Consider the following 20,892-nt stretch of genomic DNA (forward strand, 5'->3'; position numbering starts at 1 on the left):
TACGACGCTTGGAGCCAGCTCAAATGCGCGCCAAAAATCTATTCCTAGATATATGTTTTGCTCCAGGTATGGACATAGATAAAAAGTTATAACATTTACTAAATTTTTGTATTTCACAGGTATTTTGGTTTTTCCCAACACCGTATGCGCTCCACCTCCGGCAGTAGTAACGGATGAAATAAATCGTTCTATTGGTAACCCTAATTCCTGTGCTAACTCACGACCACCTTGACCCAAAATACTAACCGATGTCCCCGTGTCTAATAGTCCGCGTGTCTGAATCCCATTCAACTCTATATCCGCGAATACCCGCGGGTCACTTCTATCTGCCCTTTTTACTGCTGCCACAACTTCTCGACGAAGCAGCTTTCGTCGTCGAAAACGCTCCCTTGCCTTTTGTATCCTAACCGATACCATACGACGACCTAGCAGCACACTGTCGGCAAAAATTCGTTCTCTGGCTTCGCGGTATCTCATCATGCGTTCTTCAAAAGAAAGAGTAACTGGTCGGTGTAGAATAGTTTTTTTGTTAGCCTTTGATTGTGATTGGCTTCCAAAAATGATTTTTGGTTTTAATCCGGGCTGTTCGTTCTGACATCTTATATCCAAATCTAAAGTTGTGCTGGTTGATGCATCTGCTCTTGCGGGAACTGAGTGGAGCGCGACACCCCCGCTGTCATCGCGTTCCGATTGGCGTTTCCCGTCGGGTTACATACGGGACACTTGGGCGTGATGACCTCCGGCTTTCCACATTTAAAGCAGAAAATGCGCCTATGCAATGACATGCAGTGGCCCTCGAGTCCGCAATTCCAGCATGTGTTTTTCCGGCTTGTCTGATCGCGCGATGGTGGATGCTTCGTTACGCGTTGATAGCGGACCTCTTCCACAGAGACTTGACCCTCATCTCTGGGAGATTCCTGCTCATGTGCCGGTGTGGGCGTGATCTCATGCACCTGATAAGCACGAGGCGCGAATCCACTTTGCTGCACACGGTCTCGTCGAGGGAAACATCTTTCCACCTCCTTACATTCCATCCTAATCTGCTCGACAGAGTATACCGCGATGGGATAAACCAATTTTGCCAACGATTCCCGCAAGTTTCCTTTCACTAGTCGAACCATTTCATATTCGGGTATGGGGTTCCTTAAACGAGATCGTAGTATGCCAATAGCATGGAAGTATTCATCAATACTTTCCCCGGGTTTCTGCTTACGTTCATTTATCTCCCTCATCAGTTCGAAATCTGTCAACTGGGAGGCGAACTACCTTTGTAGTGCAAACTGCAAGGTTGGCCAATCTACATTTCGGTTCGTGCGAATGTACAACCAGTACCACTCGCGTGCTTCGCCACCCAGAAGACGATGAAAATCCCTTAAAATATCTCCCCATGAACAACCGTACTTCTCCTTTAAATATTCCAATCTAAACAAAAAATCTTCAATGGTCATGGAATCTCGGAATCCTTGGAAACTAATTCCCCACTTTTCTAAATTAAGTTCAGGTCTCATACCCGAATTCCTACCTTGATTTTCAATTGGGACGCTTTCCGAGTACGAATTGTGCCCCGCTGGTTGTGCTGTTTGGATGTGGCGCTGATGTACTTGCGCCGTGAACGCCGGCAAGTTACCCACTGTAGGCCTCCTAGGGTTACGGGTGCTTCTGTTGACATCTCTAATTACATTGTTATTGCCGTTGCTATGGACATTTTCATTGAAAAGTTCATTTTGAGTTATCGACCGCCTCGACTCCATGGACTCACTGCTAGTATTGTGCCTCCTTCGCTTGTATGGACCACGCGTTCTATTTTCTCCACCACCAGCTCCCATCTCACCGCTTGAGCTTCGCAAACCATCCATTATCTCCTGCATATTTGTTCTCATTTCACTTAGAAGGGCCTCTTTTGCTTCACCCATCATTTCTTTGATCATAGGTGCTATTTCGTTTCGTATCTGATGGGTTTTAGGTCGCTGAGCTATGGCCTGGTTAGAAAAATTGTGGAATGGTGGAGGGCGCGGGAAAGATACCGAGGGCGGCCGTAAAAGCACGGACTGCGTTACCTGTGCACCTGTGTTCTGCTTGGGCAACGTCCCTGTTTTCCCGCCTGCCGTAGGTGTCGCGCTACTGGCACCATCTTCCTACATGTTTTCTTCCGTTTTGTCCCCACTACTCTTTGTACCTCCAAAACGCTCCGATAAATCAATGAACGAGGCATCCTGTTCGACCGATGCGTTCCCGTTTGGATCATTAGATGCCATGGCTGCAATCTTCTTTTTGGCTCTGGTGTTAAATGCAGGTGGTGTACTATTCATAAAAAAATTAGTTTCCGTGTATCACACAAAAAAAATAATCAAAAACGCAATGTCTTTCGGAACCCTTGTATTTTACTCAAAGACTCGTATAAAACCTAAAATACCTAGTATGTATGCATATATGTTAAGCGCCAAATTATTTTCAAATAAAAAAAAATTTCAAATTAAAAAAATTTCCCTTATTGTAATTTCAAATTTTTTACACAAATCTTCAAATATGCTTGTGTAAAACAAATCCTTATTGTAACTTCAAACTCTACCAATGTGCTAATTTGCGGGAGTTCAGATGGCATGACTCCCGAAGAGGTTTTTCCAAACAGAGGGTTTGGAGCATAGTTTATCGTTCCTGTATGAGTTCGTGTGTGGACTGATTATTTAATAATACAAAAAATATAAATGCGTATATCCAGAAAAAAAGTTATGCTTCGCAACCTCTGTATCTAAACGAGTGTTGCGGCCAGTAACTACTCTATGTACATATGTATGTATGTATGTATGCATGGAACATCAAAAATTAAACTTTCGATTTCGGTCTCCATACATAGAAACCAAACTGATTTAAATTATTAATCAAAAAAAACACTGTATACAAAATTTTAACAAGAAAGAAATTTGAAAATTATCTTTGCATTGTACTGTGGCGGTGCAGATAGATCACCCTACTGTTCGGTAACTATGTCACCGTTTGGCTATTGTATGGGGATTGGTGTGCTACCAACTAACGCCTTAGTGCAATTAAACTACAAAAAAAACTTTATAAGTAAGCCAACTAAGCCGCACGGCTGACAGCGGTCATCAAACCCTTTTTCGATGAACGCTATGAATCAAAAAGGTTTAAATAAATTTTTAAAATAAAACGAAAAAGTTGAAAATGTTTAATTTTTTTTTTTTTTTTTTTTTGAAACTTAAGCTTTATGGGCGCCAATTTAAACCTTTTTATTTTTTTTTGTTTTTGTTTGTTGCGCTGATGTTACTTTATAATTTTATGTACAATATACCTGCATATAACTATGCGAATATATGTACATTTCTTGTATTTTAGATTGGGCGCCATACAAATATGTCACGTACACGTATTGTTTGGCTCCTTGGGGTACCCGGACTAGCTCAGTATAAGAGGGGCAGTGGTCCTCAACCCTAACACCAAGGAGTCGTACGGACGCACATTTATTCCCTTCATCATCCACCCTATCAGCCTCATACACATCTCACCTCAGGAAGCCCGCCCTACCTTGGACCGCTCGTTTCATGCACCCTAACTTTAGCGGTCTCCCTCTAGCCATGCTCCGTCCCCTCCACTTACCTCTTCATCACGCCATCTTCACCTCCCGCCCAAAAAGTGCTTAACTCCGCATTTTACTCTCAACAACAAACTCAAAATATATTGAAATCATAAAAAGAATCACAATGAATCATAATAAAAAAAATAGTCTTAATATTTAGGCTAAACAAAAAAAATGTTTCACTATGATGAAACGTCCTGCCAATCATTCAACACAATAAAAAAACGAGGAGAAAAAAAAATTTAATTTTAAAATTTTACTCGGTTAAAGGTAATGGATCCTACCTAATCGAGCTCTCTTAGTTGGTTTTACCCCTACCTATGTATGTAGATATGTATGAGATTTTAAGAATTTCTCAAACAAAAAAGTGTTCGATATTAATGTTACTTATGGGCAGAATCGCTTACCATATATAGGACAACGATACAATACACCTAACCTAATCACAATAATTTTCTTAACAATTAATTTCAGCTTGGCAAAAAAATAAGAAATTTGGTCACTCTAATGCGACTGCTTTACTCGCTTTGCAGACACGCAGATAGCTAAACTATAATTGGCAAGTCCAACAACCTGCACACTATAAAACAAATATAAAAAGCTTTTGGTTCGTTACCATACCCTCAATAGGGTGTGCATAAAAATGTACAAAAAAAAATCTTGATTGTACCAAAAATATGTATATCACGAAAATTTAGAAAAATTTAATAGTTTTTTTTTTGATATATGCGTGTGTTCATGCATGTACGCACCAAAAAAAACGTAAAAACACAAAAAAAAACTAAAACTACAAAAATTATATATGCACATAAGGAGTAAATATACGTAAATTCCGAAACCACTTCTTGGGTGATTTTGTGCTGCTTCTTACTGGCCTTTGTGCCTTGTATTGGAGTCTTACGGGAAACTGGATATGCACAAAATTATTAGTTTTCGATTTTGGTGATTGGCTACTACAGCAAAATGGTATATGCAGAAAAATTCAAATTTTGATCTCTGTGTCGAGTGTACACCACATAACAAAATAGGTGCTCCGAAAGATTGTTAAAACCAAAGATCGCTTTGGTTTTCTGGCATAATCACGAAGCACACCATTAACGGTATTCTCCTACCTTAGCGCATTAAACAAAAATGTGTATGTAACCACGCATATGTATATAAACGGGACGTTTCCCCAGTTTCCCTATTTTGTTGTTGTTCTCATCGGGTGCATCAAAATTAGATAACTGGACATACGTATATATATAAAAAAAGATAATTTGGAACTAAAGACTTACGGCGAGTTGTGCCTAATCCCTCCACGCCAAAATTTCCGGGCACACTATAACACAATAAGATTTTATCACAAAACCGATTACTTCAAAAAAAAATATTTATTTTGGGACTTACACGTCGCCGCACTGTTCGTTTTACGCCACCACAATTCTCAGTCCAGTCACTTTTCCTAAATCGCCACTAATCCTCTTTCCTATGACACACAGGATTTAGTTAAAATTTCAGGATTTCGTAAATTACAGTAACTAACTTCCTACGTGCGTATATATGTACGTACCGATATGTGCGCATATCAAAATTTTAACCCAATTATTCCCAGCGTCCTATCTACAGTATCCCTGTTTATTTAATTTAACTAATCCACCAGAGCTTTTAATTTAGCTAATAAATAAATTACTAATAATTACAATAAATTTTCAGGAGATTAAAGATTCAAATAAGAAAAAATCTATCACACGCAGGACGATTTGAATCTACAGGCTACAGGCATAAAACTTTTCTTGGATAAAAATTATTTTAACTTTTACGCAAAAATTTCGCTTAAAACCGCGACAAAACTATAAACAAAATTTATGCACAAAAAAATTTACCAATTACCCCCATCTAAGCAAAAGAAATTATTATAAAATTACTATTAGCCCTACATTCACCTATATGTACTCATATATGTATCCACATATATACGCACATACTCCTACTTCTCTAAGCTACCTAACTCGGCTCACCTTTAATCCGCTGCCCTGGAACTCCGATCCTCGTCTCCTTGCCGGAACCTCCTTGTTTTCCGGAACCACAAAAAATTTATATTTTAAATTAGTTATTTAAAAACAACGCACAACACAGGTTTCACAATTAAAAAAAAACTTTATAGCACAGTGGCGCGGAGGCAGTCGTATGCCAGAACTTTAACACTTCAAAACTGTCTTCGTTTTAACCTGTGTCATCCCCTTTTATATCTTCTTTCTTCGCCCTACTCGCCTAACGTTAATCACTCTATTCCTTATCCGCTAATCGTTTGCCGTTCCAGTGTAGCAATTTTTCTTGTTGCTGCAATCTGTCTCTACACCATTCTTTATGCTACGTCCGGCAACCCTATCAAAAGCTCTATCTTTCGTTAAGTTCTGTTTGTTTTGTTGTCCGCCATCCTTTTGACATTTGAGCACATGTTTTTTGGTTTTATAAAAAATTGTATGGGCTATCAGCCTCTTTTCACTTTATAAGCAGGGTTATTCCCTTTTTTCAATTTCTTGGGCTATCAGCCTCTTTTCACTTTATACAGCAGGGTTTTTCCCTTTTTTCCAATTTCTTGGGCTATCAGCCTCTTTTCACTTTGTTGTGCACTTAGCTTCACTGGTCCCTGCTCGGGCGCCACTTAAAGGATCTGTGATCCTTACACTAAAAAAAATTAAAGGGCCAAATTGCCCTGCAAACACAATAGAACAACACAGTTAAATTTTACAGACTGATTTATTTTAGGATGGTTGTAATTGTAAATACAAACTTAGTGAATAGAATAAGGATAGGTTAGAACGAATACCCCAACGCAACTGCCCCCTGCGTGGACTGCTGCTTCCTTTTATAACATTTTGTGTGGCTACATTCTGTAGCTAGACATATGCGACGTCTGAGTGTGAGTGTGGCCTTGACTTCCCGCAGGTGTCTTACTTGGCTGGAATATGCAATGCAAAAGTCTCACAACATCGTGAAATAGAAATATGCTGACTCCGCTGCAATGTGCATAGGTACTGACTTGGTTCCCATAGATTTGATAACGTTGCGCAATATTGTCATTGCGCGATATGATGAAATGCACTTGCCCTTGAAGCGGGTGTTGGGTTGCAATTATGCTGCTTACAATAATTATGCCAGCGCAGCTGCAGGTGGCCCATCTAACGTGGGAAGAATATTTATGCTGACACAGCTGCAGGTGGCCCATGGGACTGTGGGAAGAATGATTATGCTGACATAGCGGCAGCTGGCTATGGGATTTTGGGAAGAATGATTATGCTGACACAGCTGCACGTGTAAACTTTAGTTCGTGGGAATCCAACATGTTGGGGAGCCGGCAGCGTGTTAACTTAGATATATTTCAGTTTTTTTTAAATGAAGTATAAATAAAATATTGTAATAATGGGAATGCTGGCGTCCACATTTATTTAGAAGGCACTAGGTAGGGTTTACAGCTAAGGGGCCACCGGAATTTTAGGTGCGACGGTGGCCATGGATTTTGAGGGTGGGATATGCACCGGGCATCGCAACAACACCCTCGGCGCCCCCAAGTTATATTCGGCCCTTTTCCTTTTTGTATTTTAATTTCTCAGCGTTTTTTTTAATTTCAGCGTTAGTAACCGGCCAGGTCCGGTTCGGTAAATTTTTTTTGCGTTAGATTTATTTTTTTTTTGAATTTTAAATTTTGAATGTTTTAACGGTCTGTCCGTGACATCCGGTTCGCCGGATGTCGTTTTAATTTTGAATTATAAGCGTTTTGAGTCGGTCTCGGCGCTTCTGTCGGTTTTTTTTTGAATTTGACAGCTGCTAGTATGATAGGCATGATATGACTTTTTTTTGTTTATGGCGCAGGAACAGTAAGGTTGGCAAGGACCCGCCCCAGCCGACAATGACTAGCCACTGTGCACCACCACATCATGCCGACCGCCTCCCTTACTGCTTCCACCGTAAATGCGTATCCATAACAATAGCTGTACACTATACGCGGTTTCTCTTTAGAATTAAAAGAAGTTACAAATCCCATTATTAAAATTTTGTTGTGTTATTTTTATCACTTATCAAATCATTATCACTTAATATATGTAGAAGGGTTGAACCGCTTTAACAGATTCGTTTCGGGGGTCCCTTAATCCCAAACCAAGTCCTGTCTAACGATCACGATCATTGTGATGGATTTGAAAATGTCTAGATATTTTGCGATCCGGACTTCTATCGCCGCATTGCCTCATGATGTGACAATCGCCTAGGTGGCTTAAACCAGTGAAACCAGCCGCAAAGATTTTTAAGGAGGTTTGTGATAAATGGTATTAAAGGCTGTGTTTTTTTTACGTTTACGCTTAAACTTTATATGGACTGCTAAGCGACAAACTTTAAATACACCTCTGAAATTGCTACGCATAAAATTAGTACTATTAAATTTCAATACGCATTATACTCAGATGTAACTGAAATATGTGTCCATGTTTCATCCTCCGCACTAATTCTGTGTATTCTATGCGCGTCCACTATTTATCACAACTGATTCCGCTATATGTTATACACAGAAATACAACAGAGGGTTGTGTCTCCGCTTTTCGTTACACCCTAGTTGTTTAACCGCTGCCGCTAGATGGGTCTCCTAAGCATTATCTAAGCGAGGACGGTTAATATAAAACGAATGTGTTTCAGCAAAATATATTTTCTTATAATTTTTTAGAGATACTTAAAAATTTTAGAGTTCAACCTTACGTTTAATGCTTTAATTAAATATATACAGCTTAATTTTGTACTTAGAGAGACTAACTAAACCGTTACCCGACATTTGTATTCCCATAAATTGTAATGTCTAATTATTTTTTTTAAACTAATTTTAAATCGGTTCTCATGGCTCAATTCATTTAAGTTTAACTTTCATGGCTTTCTTCTTTATGATCGTATTGATGATGATGATGTATATGCTCTTCGTCCTCTTCGATTATCGGATGTATATGTTCGTGTTTCTCCTCATGATGATGTTTGTGCTCTTTGTGTATGATCGGATGCTGTTCTTCGTGTATGACTTTCTCTTCCTTGATGACAATTGGTTTGTGATGATGATGAATATGCTTCACAATAGTGTGAGTATGCTTCTCAATTTTTTTATGAATTGGCACATGAATGATGACCTTTTTCTTCTTGTGGTGACTGCTGCAGAGTGAGAAGAGACGATATAGAAATACTGTGAGTTTTTAATCACAATTATATTTAATGAAGGTGGAAATACTTCTAATTTATTTTTGAAAAGGAATAGGCCAATAGTATGGAGAGGAGTAATATATGTATGTAGTGGGATTGAATGATTAATCTTAAAAGATTGGAGAGTAGAAATGCGAAAAAGAGAAAATAGAGATAAAAAGGTTATACCGTTATATATAAGGCACCTGCCTATATCTTATCACACATATCCGTTCAAAAAACTGTAGTGCGTCAGTGGCAGTAGATGTAGTTATTGTTGTTGTAACGATTAAAGCACAACAACATCAATATTAACAACTACAACTCCTGTCAGTGACGAGGCAAGACGAGATATCGTTTGAATTAGTGTTGCAGGAAGAAGTGCTTTATCCTGTTACAACGGACAGCAGAGCTTCAGAATAAAGAAGTATAAGTAAATCAGGGTCCTAGAAATACGTATAGTATTTGTCAGATAGGCTGAGTTATTTTATGCACGAGGACTTTATAGAGTTATTCCAAACAAATTGAATAAAAGAAATGACTTAGCTTATTCACTCAAAGAGACGTTTCTGGAACAAATCTCATAGTGATTAAGTATATGCAGAAAGATTTTATTTTTTGAGGCTTCCTCAAAGTGTGATAACATAGCGTTTGACTTCCATTGGCTAGTTTCCGCTGCCAGGTAATCTCTGCGGATTAGGTCAGAAAATGAAGTAACACGATAGATGATACGACAATCCATATAACTTCATGTCCGCGGTGCTACAAAGAATGGTGCAACTATATAGCTGATCTAATTATATGATGCTTTTTACGTCCTACTATCGATCTCGTGGTCAACGTCTCTCCAATAACATTGTTACTCTTTTGAAGAACATATAGGTTAGCTGAGTTCATCTGTATGTTCGAGAGGATAAATTAATCACTCTCGTAGTAATTAGGCTAACAGAAACCCGACTAGAACTGTAGAAAACCAGTTCCATATCAAACAAAGGACTGCCCTTTCCAGTATCATTGTCCTAAGACTTCTCAGATGCTTTTGCCGTTGGAACAACTACAACACCAATTTAATTTTGGCAAATATATCTACTTCGTTTGACTTAGTTTATTGATATAGGCTTAAAGAATATCCATCACTCTGCCTGTTGTTATGACTTATACAATCTAGGCAATGTAGGTCATTATTTTTTAAATAATCTCATTATCATCTCATAAATAAGTGAAACTTTAAATTCTCAAGAGACACTTTTTTGAACTTCAATCTTTTTCTAGTTTGACACTTACTCTGCATTCGCGCTTTGTAAGCAAACCAATAACACTATTACGCTCACAATGATGATCACTTTGACAAGCTAGACAAACAAATTTTGTATATTATTAATTGAAGACACTTCTAATAGAACAATCTCACCATACTCGTACGTCTTCGACTCATCTTTGAGCTACGTTTTTTTGTTGTAACACTTTTAGTAGCAATAAAATTAAGTTTTGTAGGTACGCGCGCTTTGCTATGTTACTAAGAAATAAGTTATTGGCCCATTTGGCAAAAGACTTTTATAACATGCGAAAAGCAATGTAGATAAAAACGCTGACGGGGATGGGTGTAATTAGAGGAGAAGGCATTACAACTAAAGTAGAGCGCCATAAACATGGAATTCGGGCGATTTTTGCTTCCTTCACACAACTCACATGCAAAGCTTTTGAATAAGTGTGTAATTGTGTGCGTTAGCATATGAATTTATATGTATGTGTGTATATGTTAGTATGCGTGGGTAGCACAAGCGCCAGCACTAACTGCAGCTAATTACCGACGTAGATATGTATATATAACGTAATCGACGCTGCGCATGCGCAGCCAAGTGAATCAGAGAGTGGAGTTATGTCGATTAAAAATATAATAATAATGGCGGTGGGTGTATATTTTGAATAGCGAATTTTCATATTTCTGGGGCTTATCATTTTTTTTTTAAATATTAATTTTCCTGTCTCTGTGCGCACAACTATTAGCTTTAGGAAATATATTTTTTTATTTAAATGCTTTTATTTTGCATTGCTGTTTGCTACAGGCGGAAGCCTTTAGGTATATCGGAGTCTATGAATCAGCGGAAAGGCTCTTTTTGTTTGTTAATTAAATTTAAATATAAACGGAAAATACTATCTTAGTCAAACAAACACACAAGCCGCTGATAATTTATATATTTCATTTGTTAAGAGAAGTTATAGCGGGGAGCAAACGTTTCTATTATGCACAATTAAAAATTTAATTGTGTGGAAATAACAAAAAATTTAAAAATAATAATATTTAAGTATTTTGTCGAAAATTTTGTTTGTGTCTGAATATTAAAAAGTATTAAATTTAAAAAAATAAATGGTTAAAAAAAGTTAAGCATTAAGTTTTACGGCTTTACACAACGAAAGACTCAAGAAACGAACTTGAATTTTAAGCGCGATCGTAACAGAAGGTAAGAACTTTACCGAAAATTGTATTCAATAAACAGTGGCGTGGGATTTCTTTTTTACATTCAATATTTTTTTACTTATACCATATTACATATGTACAAAAAAGCATTTAATTAGCATACAAAGGAAGCGCACTCAAACTTATTACAGTATTTAATTAGAGCACGGACATGGGGAGTTGAGAACAAAAGAATTGAGGAAATTCCCAAAGAAATTGATCAACAACTAAATTCACTGATCGGAAACAAAGCAAAAAGTAATTGAGAACAAATTAAAGTTAACCAAAACAATTTTATCTTTCATGATACCTGCTGTTAGCTTACAAGTGGAGGAGAAAGAACAAAAAAAAAATCAAAGAAGATGAGATGAGATGAATGAGAGATACTGGATCTACTAAAAGCTGACAATGCTGTTGATTAATGTGTGCACAGAAGCGCTTATTTATAGCTTTACTTGTGATGTTTTGAGTTGAGATGATGATAACGTAAGGAAAAGTAACTGATGAGTGCCACCCAATAGCTAAAAGAGGGAGAAAAATTAGTGAGAAAGAAAGAATGCAAACAAATACAAAGTTTTTACTTTTGCCTTTAGCACTAAAGGAGAAAAAATACTGAGAGAGCGAAAAAATAATAATGAACAAAAAAAAAAAAAAATTTAAGAAACTACAAAAAAATGGAAAAAATTTTTCCTATAGCCTTTACGAATTACGAAAATAACCCGTTGAGTTACAAAACTTTGCTCTGACGTAATTTTCTAGATTATTGAACTACGGAAGTGCTGAGTCTCACAGTTTTTCCGCTTCAACTGTGCTCCCTTGTTTAGTCACAGCGATTTGGTAATATTTTTGAGATTTTTGTTGTTGTAATCTTGCATCCGTTGCGTGTGCAAGCAGTAGCACAAATTATTTTTAATTAGGTCGAAAATTGTTTAATCTGATAGGCCATTCATATGCGTGTTTGTATGTGTGAGTTGTGCAACAACGGATGTAGTTATTTTTTTTTGTTTTTGAAATTTTTGATATTTTTTTAATAACTTATGCTTTTCGCATATTAAAAGAATATTTAATTTATTTGCTGAACTTCGCGTGAGATACTTAGAAGTGTGAAATATCAAATTTTGCAAATCGGAAAAAAAAATGTATGAATTTTGTCTGAAGAAGACCATTTCAGGTTGGGTTGAGTTACCAACTTAGTGAACCCAATTATTTCTGCACACTGCCTACCATCCACCTTTGATCGAAAAAATCTCGCTACCCGACGAGAAGTACTGCCGGCCAACCGCTTGTTTAGCTGACTGAAGCACAATCTCTTTAAGAGCAGACTAGAGGTGGCCAGCGGATCTCCAAATTTCTTACAGTCCATAGTGTCGGCTTCAATTGCAACCATAAGGGCTAAGAAATCAATAAATATGCCCAGGCAATATTGACGTGTCATACGAAACTACCACCTTCAAATTTTTTCACGAAGAAATTCAATGCAAAAAAAAAAAAAATAAATGGAAGTGCCAGTTTTCGTATGGCATGTCGATATCATTATTGACCGCATCACAGTCGAGTTCAGAGCATTAATTGCCGCTTAGATGCTGTCCGAATAGCTGGATAATATCCGGCATGCTTAATAGAGACGACTGTCGCTTGAAGTACGATACGGTGATCGCTACTGACAGAATCATCTTTTCCAACTTTGAGTCTTCCGGGGACCTGTTAATTAGTTCACTGTGTCCGTTTCTTCCTTTCTCAAGGAATTAAATGCACTTTAGATCATACAGGGTTTTTATTTATTTAAGAGTGTGTACTGAATAGGAAAAGTAGAAGTTGGTAAAAGTATTGGAGTGCCCGAAGTCAGATAGCGCCTAACCTATATCGAAAATCTTTATCAAAGGCCAGACCGCAGACACCTTAACTCCCACAACTACAGCACTGCATTCAAAATTCATGTAAAAACACCAACATTTTGTCAATACTCGTAAAGTTTTAAATAGCGGAGTACCGCCTGAACTATCTTCTCGTAAAGCCTAGGTATGACACTTATATCTGCTTCGTCGTGTTCCAGGCAGATAAACATAAAAGCGGTTGTCGCTATCCGAATATGGAACGTTTTCCCTGAACTATCGATTATACGACCATCATTCGTGATTGATCCCGCTGTCAGCGGGTTGCCAACAATCTTTTCGGTGTCAGCTCTCTTGGGCCTTACAAACAGGCTGTTAAAAAATGAGCAAAACCTACAAGACTTACCAAACATTATATGAGTTTTCACGATTACCTTAAAAAAAAACAGCTGCAATGGCATTGAGTTAGTGCCATGGGCTACAATATCAAAGGTTCATGGTTCTTTTCTTTAAATTTATTTTTTATACCTTTATATTAAGTCGCTTTCATGTTTGTCCCCTCATTTCCATACAAATTTTTGACCCACGGAAAAGTCTTTTTCGGTAACCGTTGAGCTAGACACTTGATACTTAGAACATAGTTCAGATATGGGAGACATTACAATGCAAGTGAAAAAAAATCCGCTAGGTGGCGCACGGATCGAGATATACAGAAAATTAATTTTAAAATGGAAATTTTGCGATCGACTTCTAACTAACTTCTCGGTGATCCAGAGACTTGAAACTTAGCACATAGTTTGCGAGTCGGTGGCACTACAATTCGTGGAAAACAAATTGTCGCCAGATGGCAGACGAATCGAGATAAACGAAAGTCCCTGAAAAAACGCAGGGAATCTTGCGATCGATTTTTAAGTAACTTCTCGGTGAGCTAGAGACTTGAAACTTGGGCCGTGACTCAGAACTCGGTGACAATGCAATACTTTATCAAAAAAATTCCGCTAGGTGGCGCATGGATCGAGATATTGGGAAAATTATTTTTAATTTGGGAATTTTTCAATCCATTTTTAACTAACTTCCCGGTTACCTAGAGACTTGAAACTTGGCACTTGGTTAGAGCCCTAGTAACAATATTATTTATAGAAAACAAAGTTCCGCCAGGTGGCGTGCTAATTGAGATAACTACAAATCCCTGAAAAACGAGAGAATCTTGGCACTTAGTTAGAGGCCTGACGATAATAAAATTTATAAAAAAAAAATTGCGCTAGGTGGCGCTAGTCAAGATAACTGCAAATCCTTTAAAAACGGGGAAATCTTGCGGTCGATTTTCGAGTAACTGCCGATGAGCTAGAGACATGAAACTTGGGCCGGAAGTCAGAACCCCGTGACAATCGAGATATTGAGAAAACTAGTTTTAAATTGGGAATTTTGCAATCGATTTTTAACTAACTTCTTGGATATATAGATACTTGAAACCTGAAATATAGTTTAAAACTCGGTGACAGTGCAATGTTTGATCAAAAAATTTGAGCTAAGTAACGCACAAGTCGAACTATTTAGAAGATTGAGCCATACCTTTATGGCTAGCCTCCTGAGTGTTGCAGGCGTTGTAGAATTCCACCTCGTTGAAGGCCCAACTCAATGCACGCCCTTGCATACTTTTAGGCGTACGTGACTTTCCCAACGATTCTTTTAGACTTTCAGGCGTTTGCGAATTTCACCACGATTTTCAGTTGTGCAAATTAAGTAGCTGAGAAACAAGGTGGAATTCTCTTGTTATGATGCACATTCACCAGCAATGAAAATTCACCATCAATTGTGTTGAACTTACTTTCTCAACAATTGTGATCATATTGACCAACAACGATTGCTTTGCACAATCCGGATTCGCCAATTATGAGAACAATCGCCAACAGGAATCATTAACCACATTCATCCTCTTTGTCCAACTCACCCGCTCCACCAATATCAAGAACATCGAAATGCTATAATAATTCACCGATTTATATGTAGCACACATACATCTTTCTACAGTCACTTAAGCCGAATAAAGATATAGACGTAGTACGTCCGAGCAACGCCAAAGAACGGCGTTAGGAATTACTTAGAAATTACTTAAATTACTAATCAAAATTGCAATTGCCTTTTTGTAGGCAGTACTAAAAAATTGAAAATAAAGAGATGATAAAAAAATTTTAAGGACTACCTTTGTATAAATGGACCAAAAAATAGAAGGCAAGTTTTCCTTTAATACAGACATAGTCTTGTTTGACTAAAAAACTTGTAAAATAATTTTGGGATTTAAAATTATAAAGATAGAGCGCGTGTTTAAATTTTAAATAATCAATAAGTTAATCCCAAGTACATGGTTTGCCTTAAATTGAAAGATTTCGTCCCAACTTTATAGTTTTAAATCCCATAATTCTTTTACAAGAACTATTGTTAAAGTTTTTTAGTCAAAATTCAACAAGACTATGTCTGTATTAAAGGAAAAATAGCCTTCTATTTTTTGGTCCATTTATATAAAGGTAGTCCTTAAAATTTTTTTATTATTTTTTTATTACTTTTCTAACGTGTTTGTTGTCCAGCGTGCCTAAAATTTTAACGGTTTTGTTAGCTCGCACTTACTGTCAAAGCTGAGCTCCAAACGACGACAAATGAAGTTTTAAGAACATGTAGAATATATTATTTAAGTAAAATTTGTAACAAGACAAGAACTTACTTAATATGTGTGCCAAAAAAATAAACTAAAAGTTCTAAGTAACCCACATTAAAGGTATACCAAACTAAAAATATAAAGAAAATCTTGCCCATAACTTTTTTCTCTACGCAAGCAACCTGTTTATTTTTTTATTTTATATATATGTAACACTTCAGCAGACTACATACAATATTTACAGTAACAAAATGCAAAGCAAAAAAAAAAAAAAACAAAAAAATATTCAACTTAACCCAGTGCATTTTCCGATTTTTGTTTTTGATTGATGTGTTTTGACAACACTGCCGCACGTCCGCCTCATGCCGCACATCAAACAACTGAAGCTCATTCAAGTGTAGCTTTGTTGCATGCTATGCCATCACAACACAAAATATTCGTGGCTCCTTCTTTGCACTCATAATTCTTCCCTCCACGCGCTGTTCAGGCGTATAATACTTGCTAGCCAAAGTAAATTTAACACAAATTTGTTGCTGCTTACCATTATTAGCTTTTAACTCTTTCTAATTTTTAATTTTGTGTGTGTTAAGAGTGTATATATATACATACATATATTTTTTTTGTAAGCCTTACAGGTTTACGTACACAATTCTTGTAATATGTTTGATATATTTGGGTAATTAGTTTATCTTTCAGCATTATCAGCATTCTTTCACTTATGAACAAAAGACTTAAGACACGAACTTGGTGTTACACTTGCTCGTATTTCAATGAGTGTGCACTTGCTTTATACTTTTTACATACAAACAATGACTTGCAGTAATTAAATAAGATCACTTAATCAATTTATGATTTTTGTTAACCAAAAACAAAGATGTTTAGCAATTGTCAGCGGGCGTAGAAATTAGCTCCACAAAGATTTATTGAAGAATTAACCTAATAGTGTGAACACCGCCAATGAAAAAAGCAGTAGGAAAGGTGAAATCAGATTGCTTCTTTATGAAAGTTGTCTCTATTATAGTTATTTATAGATTGCTTTCTGAGACCGCCAATTTGTAGGAAGTAAGGGGAGTTGATCTTCTCTGGTTCTGGCAGTTCTGATACAATATCGCACACTTCGATTTAAAGTGAGTTAAGTAAAAAATGCCGAAATTTCGAAGCTGTGCAGATCACCGGAGTAGAGCCGTTTGATATTTTTGGTTGGTTGCTGTTTGGCTCTAGTTGTGCAATACGATTCGAAGTTTTATATTTATTTTTTTGGGCAAGCATGTTTTCACCTAAAAAGAAAGTGATAAATCAGCCTTTAGAACTAAGTTTTAAGCTTAAATAAAAAAAAAATAAAACTAGAATAAAATCATGAATTTAAGGCAAAAACACTTCGGAAGCAACAAATAAAAAAATGAAAGAAGAATTACAACAAAATTGTCAAAAAATTAAAAAACTCGAATATCCAGTAAAATGAAGAACAGTAACTACAGGAACATGAAAGAATTAAAACCTACTTGTATTAATGAGTGCGAAAAAAAAATAACAAAAACAAGTAGGCCACTTTTTATTATTATTAAGCCCTTTAAAATTATAAAGGTGTTTAACTAACATAGGCAAAGCTCAGTTAGTAACCAACAAGCGAAACGTTCACTGAAATGCGATATTCTTAACTAAAACGTGAAGCAAAAAACACAGCATGAACTACAATGGAGCGAGGGCGTTATTTTTACTGCAAACAATTTGGTGCTTACAACTCACACACGCAATAATGAGTCATCCAGAGACAAAGAAGCCTAACGCTTTGACCCCCAACAATAGGCTGGGCGGTAGCTATCTCAGTCAGCAGCGACCACTTTGGATATTGGAGGATCGAGTGCGGCAAAACGATTACGCAGAGTTTAATTATTCCACAGATCCTTATAACAGCTATCAAACACAGCATAAACAAATACAAGAACAACAAAAATTATATAGCAATGCACCGCAAATCATACAAACTCGTCAACGTCAACCACATGCAATTTCTGTGCCACAACAAAAGCGACCAATGCACGCAAAATACATAGCACATCCACGACCTCGGCGTCCTTCGCAGCGCCTGCGCACATACAAACACACACCACGCGCATATTTTGCGCAGCATTATCAACCTTTGCGACGTGTAAACTTTCAGCGCCGCCTAAAGGAAAAACAAACACGCTTTACGAATTCCAAGTTGATGCAGCAATCACATCGACGTGAACAGTATATACCACGTCTTAGCTTGCCCACCTTTGATAGCGTACCGGGTGATGATAGTTTGGATGCAGCACCAATATTTATTTATACTGGACCGAAAGGCGCAATCATTTTAAATACGATGTTAAGCGCGCCCACATATCAGATGCAAGAGCCCGTACCAGGACAGGTACTTTATCCACCTAATGTGCCCATATTTCGACCCAAACCCATTGTAGAACGCTTCCGTATGCCGGGTAGTGCACAAATTTTAAATCTTACACTAATACCATTTTATGCGCATGAAGCCGTAGATATGCCACATGTGTCGCGCATGCTACAGCAAGATGCTGCTTTGAGTCAGGAGGCAACAACCATGCAACCAACAGTTGTGTATGAAACATCAACTGTCAAGTCATCATTTTCGAGCGCTGCGGACACTAAATCAACGCCAGAAACGCTAAGATGGCGTATGAAGAAATCAAAACATTACTCCGCCTATCACTCACCAAACGAAGTACAGTGGACACCAATGTCAGCGGATCGGTTGAGATACCACACAGCGTCAACAACACCCTTCCCTTTGACAGCGCCTAGTCCACCACAGAATCATCGATTTGCCGCTGATATGGTGACTGCATCGACAACGTCTGCTTCGTTCAACAACTATGAAATCACCTACAAATCTGATGCAGATAGTGCAGAAAATACGGTAGAGCGAGATGAGCTGTCACACAATGACAATCGGTTAGGAAATATCTATGTTGACGATAGTTTAGAAAAACCTGCCACATCCTCCCAAACAACGCAAAGAGTGAGCTCGCGTTACGCGTTAACCAAAGAGTTGTATGCATTTCCGATATTTACGTTGGGCAAGTTATTGAAGAAAGAGCCAATGGCAGGGGAGAAACATTTAGCAGAAGCGATGGTCGAAAGTACGTTGGATAATCCGCTGGCGCCTGCACAAGTGCACCAAGAAAAGCATGTAACACAATCAGTAGTAGATAGTGATAGTGAGGCGGAGGAGAATGCCGTAAATGACGAGGATGATGTGGAGACTTGGTTTATATTAAATTCGAGGTAGGTCGGCATGACAAAGCTTCCAAGCTTTCACGTGTATAAAGCTTAAGTTAAAGTTTTTTGATTTAAGCGATAAAAGCTGTCCTTCCTTTGCACATATTTTTCTTTGAAGTTGGAAATTGTTTCTTGAAAAAAGTCCTCTAAGCTTTTGGGTAAAGAAGCTTTTGATATTTATGAAAGCTTGCTCTAATTACTGCAGCAAAAGCAGCAAGCCTTTAATTCTTTCAAAGAAAACGAGTTAGCTTTTTTATTACATATCCGAACTAATAAAATTTTATATGTCGAAAGCTCTAGATCAGAAAACGACACGCTGTTTTATAATTTTCAATGGTATCGTTTAAATTAATTGAAAACAAACTTATAAATTTCAGATACAAAGGCCAACGCAGTCAAAAAAATAATGAATATCGCCTTTCATCAAAATACGTACACACCACGGACCAACGAGAGCCAAATGAAATTAGTTCCTAGCAATTTCTTTTCCCTTTTTAGTTATAAAATTTATATTGTTTAAAAAAAATAAAAAGGCGAAGTCGAAAAGTAGCCGATTCCAACAATAAAGCGTTTAAAAAATTGCAAGCAAATAAAAGGTTAAGAAAAAAATAAAAAAAAAAACACAAACTATTCCAAAAACTTAATCGGTTCTGAAAGTAACCGGGTCCAAAAAGTAACCGATTCAAAAAATGTTATCGGTTGCATAAGCTTAATCAGTTCTGAAAGGAAGCGGCTTAAGAAGTAAGCGGTTCCAAAAGAAACCGGTTATAACAAAGAACCGGGTCCAACCCGTTTCAAAAAGTTATACGGTTCACAATAGTAACAGACAGATAAGTAATTGACCATTTGTTCTGCAAAGGTGTGTCCAAGCACCGTCGAATCTCGTAGAGTGACCGGCAGAGCGGCAAACCGGTTCATGATCCAATGAAAGAGAGGGTTGTTACATATACATAAGTCACGGCGTGAATTGTTTCCTAGCATATCTTCTACATATGACATAGAAACGTAAAATAGATATTTACATATGTTCACATTTACACCTTCAACATCTTTGTATTCAAGAAATAAATATATCAAGAAATAATTTTTTTGATCTTAAAACTAATGAGCTCGGAAGATTTTGTCCTGTCCAAAAATTGGTTTGCCTACAGTAAAAAAGTAAGCCTCGCTTTCCCTCTTCTTTCTCTAAACGATTCTCGTCTATTCTTTTTTTCATTTTTGTACTCAGCTGAGCAGAGCTCACAGAGTATATTAACTTTGTTCGCATAACTGTAATCCGTAACGGCATAAACTAATGGAGATAGATATAGACTTCTATATATCAAAATGACCTGGTTGAAAAAAGAAATTCATTTAGCCATGTGCACCCGTCCGTCTGTAAACACGATAACTTGAGTAAATTTTGAGGTATCTTGATAAAATTTGGTATGCAGGTTCCTGGGGGCTCATCTCAGATCGCTATTTAAAATGAACGAAATCGGACTACAACCACGCCCAATTTTTCGATATCGAAAATTTCGAAAGATGGGTAAAGCGATGAAACTTGGTAGGTGCGTTGATCCATGACGCAAAACAGAAAATTAGTAAATTTCTGGACAATGGGCGTGGCACCGGCCACTTTTAAAAGAAGGTAATTTAAAAGTTTTGCAAGCTGTAATTTCGCAGTCGTTGAAGTTATCATGATGAAATTTGGCAGGCACGTTGCTCCTATTACTATATGTGCGCTAAATTAAAATTAGCAAAATCTGATGACGAACACGCCCACTTTTAAACAAAATTTTTTTTAAGTCAAATTTTAACAAAAAATTTCAAATCTTTACAGTATATAAGTAAATTATGCCAACATTCAACTCCAGTAATGATATGGTGCAACCTAATACAA

At 37.2% G+C, this 20,892-nt stretch overlaps 2 protein-coding genes across 2 annotated transcripts in view; both read left to right on the forward strand.

The window, feature by feature from the left end:
* Positions 1 to 1,800: 1,800 nt before the first annotated feature.
* Positions 1,801 to 20,892, forward strand: part of LOC137248811 (uncharacterized) — a 28,112-nt gene continuing 9,020 nt past the window's right edge. Inside the window, exon 1 of the mRNA XM_067779710.1 lies at positions 1,801 to 2,293. Coding sequence (XP_067635811.1) covers positions 2,288 to 2,293 — 6 coding nt within the window. The 5' untranslated portion in view covers positions 1,801 to 2,287. The remainder of the gene's footprint in view (positions 2,294 to 20,892) is intronic.
* On the forward strand, positions 16,007 to 19,487 carry LOC137247537 (uncharacterized). Its single transcript, XM_067778522.1, has 2 exons — positions 16,007 to 19,016; positions 19,388 to 19,487. The coding sequence occupies exons 1-2, from the start codon at positions 17,416 to 17,418 to the stop codon at positions 19,485 to 19,487; spliced, it is 1,701 nt and encodes a 566-aa protein (XP_067634623.1). The 5' UTR covers positions 16,007 to 17,415.

The sequence above is a fragment of the Eurosta solidaginis genome, chromosome 4 (assembly GCF_040869045.1).
Source record: "Eurosta solidaginis isolate ZX-2024a chromosome 4, ASM4086904v1, whole genome shotgun sequence".
NCBI classification, from domain to species: domain Eukaryota; kingdom Metazoa; phylum Arthropoda; class Insecta; order Diptera; family Tephritidae; genus Eurosta; species Eurosta solidaginis.

Excerpts from the sequence above, each read along its gene's own strand:
- LOC137247537 (XM_067778522.1), top strand. The coding sequence starts at position 17,416 with ATGAACTACAATGGAGCGAGGGCGTTATTTTTACTGCAAACAATTTGG. Across the intron at positions 19,017-19,387 it reads TGGTTTATATTAAATTCGAG|ATACAAAGGCCAACGCAGTC; the intron begins GTAGGTCGGCAT and ends TATAAATTTCAG.